The sequence below is a fragment of the Lipophrys pholis genome (genome assembly GCF_963383615.2).
Source record: "Lipophrys pholis genome assembly, chromosome: 9".
In the NCBI taxonomy this organism is placed as follows: Eukaryota; Metazoa; Chordata; class Actinopteri; order Blenniiformes; family Blenniidae; genus Lipophrys; species Lipophrys pholis.
The window spans coordinates 25,376,712-25,391,526 of NC_137639.1; the positions used below are offsets into that span (position 1 = coordinate 25,376,712).

The following is a 14,815-nucleotide window of genomic DNA, read 5'->3' on the forward strand; positions in this document are numbered from 1 at the left end:
TGAAGGTTTTTTTGTTTTCATTCGCTCTGCCAGTATCATCTCAACGCAGATATATTCCTCATAATCCTCGACAATCCAGACGTTGAGCTCTGCGTATTGGACCAGGCTCCCGTGTATAGTGGACACTATATAAATGGTACATTGTCTTTGGATTTTAAATGTCATTTGCCAAAAAGAAAAAGATTCCTCTGAAAAATGACTTGTGCTGTTTTTTTTTTTCCACTGTGAAATAATAAAACATATTAAAATGTTTTACATTTCCTCTTAAAACTGTTGATGACTCATTACTGCCAGCTTGGTTTTTTGTTTTTGTTTTCTTACCACATTCTGTAAATGATTGTTTATTCTTCATTAAGTTCGTGATTTTTTTTTTTGTTTTGTTTTGTTTTTCACAGCCACCCATTCAAAGCTATATACACACGGTTACATATGCAACAAAAGAAAATGTTTACTGACCTTGTTCGACCCCTAAACGCCGTCCTGCAGCAGCAGCGCCACGCCGGATTGGCTGACTCGAGCTCTACCCAGCTCGGGTCAGATTTCACTCGGGTTGCACAGCACGGAACACGGGACGGAAATAGCTTGCTCATGATGACCTATAACGACATGTATTTCAAGGGACAGTCACAGTTCCTTTGGAAAAAAAAAAAAAACCAAAACACTGCAATAAATATATCAGAGTCGTGAACGGCTGCAGATTTTAGGCCTTGTTGGAACGAAGAAAACCTCTTTCAACTCCCAGAAGCTGTGAGTGAGTATTCAGGAGCACTGGAACAGTTTTAGCCTTGAAAACGTATTTCCTAACATCCATCGTGCCTTGAATGTGTTCACTTGCTTTTTCTATTTTGGAATACATTTCTTTGAACATGACGTGCACCCTTGGTGATAACAGCTTGTGAGTGAGCTGTTTTCCAAAGGATGGCAGCAGAGGACCTCTGTGATGTTGCAGGATGTCACGTGGTCTCTGGCCTCACGGCACAGGATGTGACTGCATTCACTAAATTGTTGCAGTTGTGTGCATTCATATATCTCTCCTTGTCACCCCCTCCCTACCACCACCACCACCACCACTATTTAGATTGCACTGCCTGCTTCTGTTCCATCAGGAGTTTTAAAAAGACCGTCAGGATATTTCAGTCATGGCCAAGAGTCCTGGTCTCCCACGTCGCGGTTGCCTGAGTCCCGACGGGATCCTGAGAGAGATCCAGATCAACTTACTGGAGTGCAAAGTGTGCTTCGAGACGTTCGGCTGTCAGCAGAGGGAGCGCAGGCCGCAGAACCTTTCCTGTGGCCATGTGCTCTGTCTGGAATGCGTCGCCGCTCTGACCCACCCTCTCCTGAGGAAGCTGGAGTGCCCTTTCTGTCGACAGCTGTGCAGCGTTGACGGCACCTCCCACTGCCAGGTTCTCAGTGATCTGCAGGAGCTTCTGTTGTCTCAGAGTCCCCCATCTTCTGCTCCCTCCCGCGGCACCAGAGGAAGCCTTTTGTCGTCCACGGGCCCGGCGCGCGCAGCCCTACACCTCCACGCCGCATTTGGAGGATGGGGGACTCTCGTCAACCCCACTGGGATCGCTGTCCTGGGATCCAAACGGACGATAGTCGTGGTGCACGATGGGGAAAAGAGGGTGGTGGTGTTCAACCTCCAGGGGCGAAGACTCCACAGCTTCGGGCGAAAGGGGACGGACACTGGTGACGTCTGTTACCCCGTGGATGTGGCGGTGACTACCAGTGGCTACGTGGTGGTGACGGATGCGGGAGATAAAGCCGTGAAGGTCTTCACCTCCAGGGGAACTCATCTGTTGACAGTCGGGAAGTCCTTCAAGTTACCCTGGGGGGTGGACACGGATACCTGCGGGCACATCCTGGTGTCGGACGTTCAGGCCGGCACGCTGTCCCAGGTGAAAGTGGACTTTCGCCGCGGGGCCGTTTTGGAGCATCAGACTGTCATTTCAGACCTTCAGTGTCCGAAATCAGTAGCCTGTTGTCACGGGAATGGGAACGTCGCAGTGATGGAGCATCCAACTACAACAGAAAAGTACCAGTACAGACAGCTGAGGGTGTACACCCAAGACTTCCGCCTTCTGCATCGGATCGACAGCTTCGGCTTGACGCTGCTGTCCGCGGCGAGGCTCAACATGTCCGGCGTGGCGTTTGACGACGACGGAGACGTGGTCGTGACCGACTCTGATCAGGGGATGATTTTCAGTCTGGGAAAGCTAAAGAACGAGGGCCCAGTCCTCGCTCCTCTGGTGGGACACCACCTCATCCGTCCTGTTGGATTGGTGCTTCGGAGCAACACGCTCATTGCCTTGGACGGTGGAGACCATACCGTCAAGATTTATTCGACTGATTCAATTTCTCACGTGAACAAACCTCAAACAGAAAGAGGAGGGGACGAGCAAAATGTTAATTAATAAAGAGTCTACTCCATCCATCTTCAATCTCCACAATGGGGCAGTTTTGTTTCCAAACTGTGAAGTAAACTTCTGTTCCAGTAATTGATTTCATGTGTTTCTGTTTTTGAGTCTGTCGTCCCACGACGCTATTATCCATCAATTAAATCACATGTCAAACGTCTTATTTCTTCAAACTGCAAACTGATACAGGAAGGCAAAATTTTGATTATTATGCATTATAATATTAATGTTATAGAATAAAATAGTAATAATAAGGAGTGAGTTTATTCGTACAACAAGATAAACAAAGCAGCAAAACTCAGAAAAATATATATTTTCTGTCAATCTATTTTGTCAATATAACAACACCCTTCCTCATAATTTGTAACCGAAGGTTTCAGGCTGAAGTTAAACTTATTTTGCTTAACCATGGACATAATAAAAGTAAAGCTTCTACAATTGGAGTAATAAAAACAAAATCAGTTATTTCTCAAAACGGATTACAGTATCAGCAAAGTCAATTTTGGGGGAGACTTACATTTCCTTTTCCATTCCTGAAAAAACAAAAACAATACAGATTTTATCTGTCCTTTAAAGGAACACAGTGAGTTTTATTCTTGATATTTTTCCAAATTTGTGAGCTTAAACCACCTTTTAAATGTTTTAAGCATATTCAAAAAAAATACATTTTTGATTGCCATCTAGGATGTTCCATAAAATAAGCCCTCTTACATATGTATGTATGTATGTATGTATGTATGTATGTATGTATGTATGTATGTATGTATGTATGTATGTATGTATGTATGTATGTATGTATGTATGTATTTATTTATAGATATACGTATATAAGGAAAAAGTATGAAATGGGGGGGAAATGATGAGGAATTTTTAATTTTTTTATGTTCTGAAAGAGAACTTCGAAAGCTGAATAGAAGAAAAACAAAAAAATAAAAGTCAATAAAATGAAACAAAACGGTAAATCTATCTGTTTTTGGTAAATGAGACACTTCAACTAAAAAGAAAGTCACTTAAGTGCATGAAGGAATTATAGAAAATAGACGTCTTCTTTTGACGTGGGATTAGCATCAGGAATTTTGGTTCAGAGGGATTACTCGTGACTACATGAGTACACGTCAGGACTAGTTCTCACACATTCTAACAGTTTCAGGGAAACAAGTAAAAAAACGCTTTTTAAATTCTATTGTTTTTTTTTTTTGTTTTTTTTATTTAACACCGGTTTATTTTGACATATATAATACTTTAAATTGAAAGTTTTCAAGATGTTCTATTTTGGTCCATATAAAAATTTGTTTTTTTTATATATTTAAATATTTATTTAAAAGTAGAGAAGAATAACAGAGTATAATATATAGGATGAAAGCAAGAAAGATAAAAACATATAGTGTAAGAAAAATGCATTTTGGAGGATGTAATGCACATGTTTTGTTTTATAATCCAGAGAAACTCGGTGCTAAAACTGTTTTGCTGTATGTAATAATAATTCATCGACCTACATCAGTCTTTCCTTGTTTCTGTGCTTTTTTAACGTATTGGCATTTTCCTATATGTTTTATGTGTGAATGTTCTGTCTGAAGCTTTAAGGGCCTTTTGTCCAGGACCTCCTGAAAGAGAGATTTTTAATTTCAACAGACACAGACCTCAGGGTTTTAACATTAAAGTTATATACTTCAAATTTCTGTGTGTTAACTTCTCTTTTCTCTAAGAACTTGTCCACCCTCTCTCTGTAACTCAGCCTCTCTCTCTCTCTCCCTCTCTCTGTAGCTCAGCCTCTCTCTCTCTCTCTCTCTCTCTCTCTCTGGAGCTCAGCCTCTTTCTCTCTCCCTCTCTCTGTAGCTCAGCCTCTCTCTCTCTCTCTCTCTCTCTCTCTCTCTCTCTGGAGCTCAGCCTCTTTCTCTCTCCCTCTCTCTGTAACTCAGCCTCTCTCTCTCTCTCTCTCTCGCTCTCTCTCTCTCTCTCTCCCTCTCTCGGTAGCTCAGCCTCTCTCTCCATCTCTCTGTAGCTCAGCCTCTTTCTCTCTCCCCCTCTCTTTCTCTCTCTCTATTGCTCAGCCTCTCTCTCTCTCTATTTCACTCGCTCTTTCTCTCTCCCTCTATCTTTCACCCTCTCCATCCCTCTTTCCCTCTCTCCCTCCCTCTCACCCCCTCCCCCTCCCTCTCTCTCCCTCCTTCCCTCCCTCCCCCTCTCTGTCTCCCCCTCCCTCTCTCTCCCACTCCCCCTCCTTCCCTCCCTCCCTCTCTCTCCCTCCCCCTCTCCATCCCTCCCTCCCTCTCTCACCCTCTCCCTCTCCCTTCCTCCCCCTCTCCCCCTCTCTCTCACCCCTTCCCTCCCTCTCTTTCTCTCCCACTCCCTCTCCCTCTCTCTGTCTCCCTCCCTCCCTCTCTCTGTCTCCCTCCCTCCCTCTCACTTCCTCCCCCCCTCTCTCACCCCCTCCCCTCCCTCTCCCTATCTCTCCCTCTCTCTCTCTCTCTCTCTCCCTCTCTCTCTCTCTCTCCCTCCCTCCCTCTCTCTCTCTCCAGTCAGTGTGCGGGCAGTGAGCAGTCGTGCTCTGGGTGGAAGATGGCGGTGGGGATGCTGTCTGTGTCCGGAGCAGAGAGCTGGATTCTCACCGGGACCGAGACCCGCTGGACATAAATGACAGACATGCCCGAGTTCCGGTGTCTTCCCCTGGATGTGTGGAGCGTACCGGGGCTGTTCGAGTAGACTCAGCGGGTCTTTTGCCCCCGGCTTGTTGTCGGGGATCCTCAGACACTGATCGCACAGACAGGGTGGGAGTGAAAAGTGGACGAAAATGTCGGATACAAAGGTAAAAGTTGCAGTGAGAGTCCGGCCCATGAACCGCAGGGGTAAGTCTTCCACCGACCACACTCTTTTCTCTCTGCCCTCACTTTGTTTTGCTGCGTTATCGTGAAGTTTTTTTTTATTTTTTTTTTATTTTCTTCGGTTACTTCGTCGTTGCTGCTTCTGAGTCTTGAGTTGTGATCCTTGGAGTCAGACTCGAGTGTAGTTTGAGACACACACGGTGGAAAGGAGCTGAGATTTCCACTCCTGACACCCCCGCGATGTGCTTTACTGCCCCCCCCCCCCCCCCAAACTAAAGAAAATAAATAAAAAAAAATAAAAACAAACTTCTCTCTGCAGAGATTGAACTGAACACAAAATGCGTCGTGGACATGGAGGACAACCAGACTGTCCTGCACCCTCCACCATCCAATGCAAAAGGAGACAACAGGTAAACAAAGCTGACACTCTGCCAACACTCGGGGTGTGCGACGCTGCTTTTACATGCTTGGGGATTATCACAGAAAAGAACTTTTGTCTCAGTTTTGCTGCAGGGAATCAAAGTTAAGTCTCTTCCTGCGACGTGCTTGTTTTTGGAAATGTCAGCGAAAGAGCAGGAAAAAACCCCAAAACAGATTGCATTCTCTCCCGGTGGTTCAAGACTGGCAAAGAAGGTTATAGACACTGTAGCCTTGTGCTGCTCAATCTGTAACAAACATCTGCATTTAGACACAGACAGCACAGTCACGATCCTCATACAGTTACATTGCAAATGTAATCCAGCTCAAAAATCTACATTCAGACAGTATGATCTTGACTCACTGTCTTCTAGCTCGAGATCTCAATGGAATTACATCACATTAACACCAAAAACTCCATGCAACAACTAAACATCAGCACGTTCAGCATTGGCAAATAACGTTGTCTCTTGCAAAATAATCTAGTCCAAAAATCTACAGCCGAGAGACAGTATGACCACGATCCTGATACAGGTGCACGACAGATGCTTATCTCTAACTCAAATCAAATGGAAACAAAAAGTGTTTCACATTATCACCAGTTCATAGACGCAGGAAAATACTGGACTGCTCATAATAACGTACAAATAACATTCAAGAAATATGCGAACTGTGACCTCATGCAACACAATTTAGCCTAAATATCCACAGTTAAACATGACAGCCTGGGTATTGATCCGGATGCAGACACACTACAACTTTTATGTCTGAATCACGATGAGAGAATGTCTTTGTCTTAGCGCCAGTAAATAAATGCCCCACAAGAGTCGTGCACTGCTGCTGCAGCAGAGGACATGGTGTCTGTCACCCACCTGCTTGCAACATGATACCGTCTTATGTAATTCCCGTGAACTTTCCAATACTAATCGTCTCAGCAAAACAACACAACCCTGGAGTTTCGGAATATCTGGTGCTGAGTTTTTAAGATCAAGCGAGGAGGCTGAGCCTGTTTGACATGAGCATGTCTATTACAGATTAATGTCAAGCCTCGGGGTATCGCTGTAAAGCTCTAGTCAGAGCTAATTTGTGTTTGAAATGGAGTGAGACCACCCTGTTTGCTTTTTTTTCTTAAAAGAAACCAAAAAAACAAGCAATTTTTTTTTACAATGAAGAAAAGTACGTCTAAATGACTTTTCATGACCGTCACAGAAAACTTGCGGATTTGGATGACTTCTCATCTGTCTCTCAGACTGACACATCTGGAGTCACACAGCTCGTGGATTTTCTGCTTGTCATCAGTGACAGGAAATGTTATATTTGGCCCATCTTGGTTGAAGGTTTTTCCACTATTTTTGCGCTCGGTCGGCCAGCGCTTCTCCACTGTTGTTGTCACGCGTGATTAGAGCGCTGACCTGATTACCCACAGGCGCAAACAAATCTAAAGAGATGCTCATTTAGAAAGGAGTTAAGAGTGCACAATGTGACGGCAGAAAATGAAGTCATATGGGGCGAACACAAGTCAGGGATTTTCTCATGGCCCACATGCAGACTTGTTAAAGTGTAAGACTTTCACTGCTTCTCAGGGTTTTTAAACGGTCAACATGAACTGGTAATAACCACGCGTTAACCTGTGTTTTTAAGGTAATTATCGGAACACAATGGATGTGTTCTGGGCAATTAAACAAATCACACTCATAGAGCTAACACATGTGGGAGAGGACACATAACTACGGAACAAAAAGCTGTTGCGGGTGAGAGGTCAGAGGAGTGACAGTGTGGTGCTGAGTGGTGTGGCGGCTATTAAAGACCCTAAATTGACCCGTGTGTGCTTGGGGAGAGTTGTGTGTGAGCATCTGGGTTCATATTGGTATGTCTGTGTGTGTGCTGAATGAGTTTTTTTGTGTCTTTTCATCTCTTTTTCAAGTAACCTCGCAGCTTAACCTGACAAGTAGATTTTTGCTCTTATTCTCTCAATCTTTGCCCTTTGTTTAGACTTGTAGGATCACGTTTGTTATGCCAGCTCCTACTCCGTTCCTGTAATGTCATTTTTTAAAGTTAGTGTTATGAATTCTGTATAGCTTCGGGAAAGAAAATACAGGCCAAAGGGCAGGCAGCCTGACAAGAGTTGTCCTGCCAGTTTTTGTCAAGGGCATCAGGAGAAAGGCAAAATCCATTTGTAAAAATCCATCTGACTGAGAGGCCCATATAAAGGTGAGAGATAGACCTTTACAGGTCCCATAAAATAGTAATCATTCCTGCATAAATATAACTACTCTCTGAAAAATCTCATCACAGACTCACAAATATCAACATGCATACAAAAATAAATATACTCTCCACTCACAAGTAATTTCACAACTGTTATAGCCCCTACTATTTGAATCGCAAGTTAAAGTTTCCATATCTGTAGACGTTCTATCAATCGCACACTGATGTGAAATGTTTTTAACGCCTGCAGGATTCACTTCCATTCAGCCTGGGTTCATTCAAGGTGCTCTGCTCTCCTGAACCCTTTTGAAAAATCTGTACTATTGTGAAAATCAGAATGCAGAGTTTGCTTTGGTTCTATTATGTCACATTTCTTTTCTATAGTGCAGTGCAGGCATATAATTACTTGTTAACGTTTCAGTTCTGGTGCTGTGTGTGTATGTGTGTGTGTGTGTGTTTTGGGTCTCTGTGTTTAGGCTGCCATGGTTTTTCTTAAACCATGTAATTTTCCTTTCTGCTGCTGGTGGAGGCAGCACAAGGGGGATACCCTGATCATCGAGCCTTTGCCTTGTTGTGAAGACACCTGTTCCTGTGTGCTGGAAATGTGTCAGATTTAGTGGGTATTAGCGTGCCAAATATGGCTGCGGGGCCAGGATCATGAGAACTTTTTCTTCTCCCATGGGAATGTGCAAGAAAAGAAACGCCAGGAACAGATATTTTTATCTGGACACATTCTAGGTAAACTGAACACTTGCCTTACCCAGAGACTTTATTGTTCCGCGCACAAGATTTAATCATAGAAGACTGACATGGGGATCAAAGAGAAACTATTTTTTTTGGTTTTGTTTTGTAATACAATTAATAATTCTTTTGAATGCTAAAATAAGGAAACACAGGCTGCAGTGGATGGAACCGTATGCGACATTTAAGACCTCACAGATTGCTTCTAATTGTGTTAATTAGGCTGCGCCGCATTTCTTAAACATGTGGGTCGCATAAAGAATTTGAAAAATATAAGGGATTTCCTTTGATGACTAAGCCTCATTCCTTGTACCGCAGAGCATTATGGCTCCACTCGTGACCGCCCCCCCCCCCACCCTCCCCCTCACCTTACACTCCTCTCCAGTTTCCATGAGAAATGAACGATAATTCCAGTGGTGTGCAAAGTGAAACGTAGATTGTGACTTCAGGGCGAGAGGTTAAGTTTCCCCGAGTTTCGTCTTTCATCTGCCTGTTAAGCTGGCACCGAGGGCATATTTGAAATGGGAATCTGGGGAAAGTGGTTTGGTTTTCACGCGCCAGTCTGCTCACTTTTGACGTTCAGACACAATCGAGGCGGGGCAGTGAAATACCTGAGGCTGCTGTCTGTGGAGTGGTGGAGCATCATGGCAAGAAAATACCCTTTGACTCACACAATGGGGCCATATTACATCCATCATGCCCGAGCATGTCTGTTGACGCACAAAGACTGAACACTAGGGCTGGAAAGTGCCAACTAAACCCCCCTTTTCTGTATATTTCAGCTCAAATACACAAAGTTCCCGTAAGATGTGATCACAAACGACACTCGTGATGTCTTGTTTCTCTATAACCAGTTAAAAAAAAGGCTTTCGCTGAGAATCGTGGAGTCAAAATGTGACTTTTGTCTCCTCATCCCCCATTCTACTGTTGCTCTGCAGGCCCGCATTTCAAAGCGATCAGTGGAAGTAGATATTTATCTGATAATGTCCGTACTCAACCTTGTAATTTCCCCCCTAATCTCTTCTTATCACTGATGGTTAGGAGAGCTCAATTGGGGTTATCTCCACTAGCATGTGTTATCTTGCCTACTTGGGCATAGTAATCTGCCTGGTGTGGAGAGGAGCTACAATTAGGACATCCAGTAAGACAGTAAGAGGATATTGTGGCCTGTTCTGTCTCTATTTACTTAAAATGGTAATATTTCACTTTTACAACTACACTGTTTAACCTGTACAAAATTTTTCCTTTGAAAGGATGAGTTACAGTTAACCTTAATACATTTTACATAAGAACAATGTAAGTATTCAAGATGTATTTATCAGATTTTAACAATTCAGAAAGCAGAGAAGTATCAGTTTGGTCATTTAACTGGCTTTTAAGTTGCCTAATATTAGTATTTGCTTGGTATGTATATTGGTGGAGCTCTTGAGCCTTTAATAGTGCCTGTGTGTTTGCTAAGTTGTATGATTGATGGACAATAAAGATTTTCTGGGCAATATGAAAGTATTGCCACGACACAGACCTGTTGTTGAAGGTCAAACATTACCAAGTGTCATCATGCTGTCCAAAACAAGCTTTTACTAAATGACAATGCTGCCTTGTCCAGTGACTGCCCTCAGGAATGCTCCTTTTGTCTTTCCATGTTGCTCCCTGAGTGCCAATAATCAACCTTTCCATTTAGTCAGACCTCGTTCTCAGAGTCAGCCGACCTGAAAGGCGCGATATTTTTCTCCTTAATGCGGTTGTAATGCAAACAGGACAAGGTGCTAAGAGCACGCCGATAAAACTGTATTCCCTTGTGGACTGTTCGCTGTTTGTTTTGAGGGTGGAACATTGTTTACATCTTGATCCAGAATTGAGAAAAGATGGCGCCCTCCCCCTTTGTCAAGCCCGAGACTCATTAATCTCAGATGTGGCTTCTCGTTCTGAAGGCGGCATACTGTACCTAAAAATCCACTCTCTTACAGTTCTTCCACAACGGTTTTGCTTTTCTTTTTCTCACAGAGACGAGGCCTCTTTATAGTTTTGAAGCTGGATTTCTGTGTTTACATGAACTTGCTTTCATGTTCAGAAGGGTTTATTGTGGACTCACTTTTGTGGAGACAATCCACTTCGAGAAATGTTATCTCACACATGCAGATCATTACGTTTCATTGTGTCGGTGAACGTAACGACTGTAAACATACATTTCAGCGTGCAGTTAATGACATTTGTGTTTTACACTTCATGAACACGCTTTGTCTGGCTTTTGCTGTTCATTATATTCAGCAGCCGCATGTCAGATCTATTCAGATAAGTGACATCCAGGGTCACAGGAGGTGTGTCCCGGCAGTAAATATGTCTCTTTATTTCTCCTGTGCAAGTCAAACTCAACTTACTCAACAAATTGATGAACTTGACTTTCCTCTTTTCGTGTTTTGGCGGCCTCGACGCTCACCACGTTTCGGCCTTGGGAAAGCAGATGTGATCGGTATCGCAGTCTGTGTTTTTGCAAACACATGCGCGCTCGGCCCACAGCCTGCTGACCGGGGCCTCGTCACAGTGGTGTCAGAAATGCCAGAGAGGATTAAATTAGACTGGGCCTGCATCATATGTTGTGTTGTTAACATTTGTTATGGAAACTTTGTGGTTCCATGCTGAAGCTGGTATGAGCAGCATGTGTGCCGCTGGTGGCGGTGCTCAGCGTCAAGGCTGGGTTTTTTTTTTTTTGAGATCCTGCTTTTGGCTTTCACGTTGGAACTTTGACTCATGAGGCTGGTAGGTTGTCTCGCCTCCGTGTTTGCCACTGTTGCCTAGCAACAGGACTCGACGAGTCTTGGAGCGGTGTAAATGACCTAATGATTGAAGTCCTCCATCCACCCCAAATATTTCCATAGGAAAACAAAGTTTAGGTGTTAACAACTAAATTTATCAGTTTGAAGAAAAGCGTAATCATGCAAACACAGATGTGAAATTTAACCAAGCACGCTCGCAGGGGAACTGTTTACATAATCAAACGACAATTCTTTTTTGCAACTTATCATTTCTGTCTCAAAAGCACAAGTGGGAAAATCATACTTTGGATTCCTTTACTTTTCTTTGCATTAATCAAAAGTGAATATATTGTCCTTGCAGTCTTGTATTTGAGCTTTAAGCATTTCTTTCTTTTTTGCTTTCTTTCTTGCTTCACAATACTCATCCAGCTAGAATAGACCATACCTTAATATTGTATTCCAGAACAAACTTGACTACATTACTAAACTAAAGCTGATGCAGCATTGGCAGGCTGCTGACACATGTATCAGTATTAATCAGCTATTTAGGGTAAAATATCATCATTTTGTGGGAGTATTTTTAACTTTTGATGTTGGTAAACAATCTGGGAACTCAGTGCACCACCAGTCAAGATATTTCATATTTACAATAGACATGTTATGTAATGAAGATTTTTTTGTAGCTACAGAAGTTGTCTGTTGCTTGAATTGTCTGTTTTTGTCATCAGCCTATCGCAGATCTCAGGCGAACCCTGAAGCAGACTCAGACACAGATAAAGTTCCAAACCTTCATTACAGGTTTAATCCAAAGCAAAGGTATCCTGAAGGGGAATCCAAAGAGAAGTCCAAATCACAAAAAGACGATTTGGCACAAAGACATGAGGGAAGGGGCTTTATGTTATATACACTGTGGAGGGGAAGACAAGGGTGAAACACATTAACGACTGAGATGTACGGAGGAAGCCAGGGCGAAGGGGAAGGACAAGTGTGCAGTGACAGAGATGAGACAGGTGAATGTCAACGTAAAACAGGAAGAGACAAAAACGTGTAACTTTACACAGACATAGAAGTGGACCTGACACAGCTGACTAACCTCTTATATTGTTGTTTTGGAAAAATTTGAATGTCCAACATGTAAACCACTGGCTTGAGCCATTTGTTGCCTTTTGTTTTTTAATCGCTTATGATTAATAAAAGTGACCATTTGTTCACTTCACTTGGGTCCCGAGTTTCCTTGGGCCTGTTTTCAGTGCAATTGGTCATTGCAGGAGATCCTACCCCCCCCCCCCCCCCCCCCCCCCTTTACTGTAACTCTGCTTGGTGTCTGCAGGATGACCTCTGCTTTGAGTGGGTGTGGACTGGTGTGTTCTGTTCTAAACATACTGGAAGGCTATTTGAAATGTTAGCTTGACGCCTGTGAGAGCGCAGTGCGCTGTAACCCAACACTTGAACACACACACACACACACACACATACACACACACACGCAGAGACGTCTGAACGTTGTGTTTGGCTCTGAACTGAAGCTTGTTGAATTGTAATTGTCTCAAAGCCTGTCAACAGCCGAACTAGAAAGAACATCTCATATGTGTCATTATGGATGTTAAGAAGGCGGGGGAGGCAGCTCGAGAGGAGCGGTTTCAAATATGTGATGGGGAGCGGCAACAAAATATGTTGCATGCATGTGAGCGTGTGCACGGGACAGATGAATGTGGAGCTGTCTCAATTGGGGGTGAACCTCTTCCATGTGATTTGTGTATTGCCTTGCACCAGCAGGATTCCTGCAAAATCTCCTTCGCCACGCAGTTACATTTTATAATATTGTATTTGTGCAGTGGCGAACGCAAAGCTACAACATGTTGGACTTTAGATTGTTTTTTTTGTTTTAGATTTGTCATCATGATTGACATGTATTTCATGGAGTTAAAGTAGTCAACGAAAAAAAAAACCCCATGTATGTACTTTATATGTATTATACACGCACAAACACACAGATTTCATTAGTTTTTTTTCTTGTACGACACCAGTCATGCAATGTAATTTTTGGAAGAGGAGATGGAGGCTTCAGTGGGAGGATGATGGATGATACTGGAGATTAATCTGGTGTATTGCCTACTGGGCTAGAAGAGCGCAGTTTTCGGTGGCATAATAACCCAGTGGCCTTAATCCTGCTTCATAACCACAGGGGGGATTCCACTGCTGTTTACCCACTCTCTATACCTTCCTTTAGGGTGCCGGCACATGAGTCTGAGCTGGAAGGAGCTTTGGGAGGAGCTTTGTCCCTTAAAAACGGTCAGCCGGAGAGATATTGTCGTCTGAGTAATAATAAAATCCAAATCCAAAAATATGAAAATGTGGTTTGGTGGCTAGTACTTTGGCGTCACAGAATATCCTTGGTTCATTTACCGACTTGGGGGTCTTAGAATTGCATGCTGTCTGTGTGTGTGGGTTTTCTCTGGGTGCTCAGATTTCATCCCACTGCCCAACGACATGTGTTCCAGCTTAATTGGTGACTCTAATTTGCCAGTTGGTGTTGGTATGTGTGTGTGTGTCTGTGTGTGTGTGGGTTCCTTCTTCTCCCATTGTTGACTCACGTGACTTTAAGTTGGATAAAAGCAGGATAGAAGATGGATGAAAAAATCTGCTCCTCTCTAATCTGCCACACACAATCAGCATGCAGGCGGGGAATAGTAGCCGTGTCAGAGGAGACCGTCTCTCACCATGGGCAAAGTTGAAATCATTCATGGCTGCCCTGGCATCAGGTAGCTGCAGGCCCTGAATCATGAGCCTGCCCTTGATGACACACACACACACACACACACACACACACACACACACACACACACACACACACACACACACACACACACACACACACACAAGCGGTCCCCGATGGGATTTTCAGATTTTAGTCACGCCCTGCTGAGGCTGCAGTGGCCGGGCGAGCGTGCCTCTGAGGGCTTCAAGAATCTGATGATATCTGGCACTTCTGTGCCACACATGTGTGTCACACATTTGTACTGTACAACAACATCGTCATTAGCCCTCGAGACCTGACTAGACATGCGTGCTGATTATTAAGCAAATAGCCTGTAGGCTTCATGCTTGAATAATGATGGTAGTGACCACGGTATTACGGGTAGCATTTCTTTGTCAGAAAGATGTGGCTAAAACATTTTTTCCTCTTTGTCTTAAGCTATCGTGAAGTTTGTTTTTAAGAAGCTTCCAAAATGTAAATATGGTCAAGCTTTTAGTCCTCCATCACAAAACTGATTATCCTCTGGATATTGGTCAAAATATGACATGTTAGGTTGCTTTGTAAACAGTGGCAGTCAGTGGTTCACTGTTTACAACACTTGGTGGTAATTAAAAGACATAAAAGTGAAACATTTCTTTTAAAAGTTAATAATAAAAAATGTCAATTGCAGGAAAAACTTTAAAGACTCTCTGCCAAGTT

At 43.4% G+C, this 14,815-nt stretch overlaps 3 protein-coding genes across 8 annotated transcripts in view; 2 read left to right on the plus strand and 1 right to left on the minus strand.

The window, feature by feature from the left end:
• LOC308114724 (uncharacterized protein) overlaps positions 1-500 on the minus strand; it is a 19,532-nt gene extending 19,032 nt beyond the window's left edge. Inside the window, exon 1 of the mRNA XM_080471830.1 lies at positions 457-500. The gene's annotated coding sequence lies outside the window, so the exon portion shown is untranslated. The remainder of the gene's footprint in view (positions 1-456) is intronic.
• Positions 501-598: 98 nt separating this feature from the next.
• Positions 599-2,501, plus strand: LOC308114144 (E3 ubiquitin-protein ligase NHLRC1-like). 2 transcript variants are annotated; one of them, XM_080470818.1, is made up of 2 exons: positions 599-751; positions 1,107-2,501. In XM_080470818.1, exon 2 carries the CDS (start codon positions 1,140-1,142, stop codon positions 2,412-2,414), a length of 1,275 nt encoding a protein of 424 aa, XP_080326944.1. In that variant the 5' UTR covers positions 599-751; positions 1,107-1,139; the 3' UTR covers positions 2,415-2,501. The 2 variants fall into 2 exon arrangements, with proteins under 2 accessions (XP_080326944.1, XP_080326943.1); XM_080470817.1 differs by having other exon boundaries at positions 661-751; positions 1,079-2,495.
• A 2,484-nt stretch (positions 2,502-4,985) lies between these two features.
• kif13a (kinesin family member 13A) overlaps positions 4,986-14,815 on the plus strand; it is a 34,671-nt gene continuing 24,841 nt past the window's right edge. For all 5 annotated transcript variants that reach the window (XM_080471502.1, XM_080471498.1, XM_080471499.1 and 2 more), the window contains exons 1-2: positions 4,986-5,263; positions 5,559-5,649. In XM_080471502.1, coding sequence (XP_080327628.1) covers positions 5,209-5,263; positions 5,559-5,649 — 146 coding nt within the window. In that variant the 5' untranslated portion in view covers positions 4,986-5,208. The remainder of the gene's footprint in view (positions 5,264-5,558; positions 5,650-14,815) is intronic.

What these genes read in the sequence shown, in the direction of transcription:
- LOC308114144 (XM_080470818.1), top strand. Translation starts at nt 1,140, where the DNA reads ATGGCCAAGAGTCCTGGTCTCCCACGTCGCGGTTGCCTGAGTCCCGAC.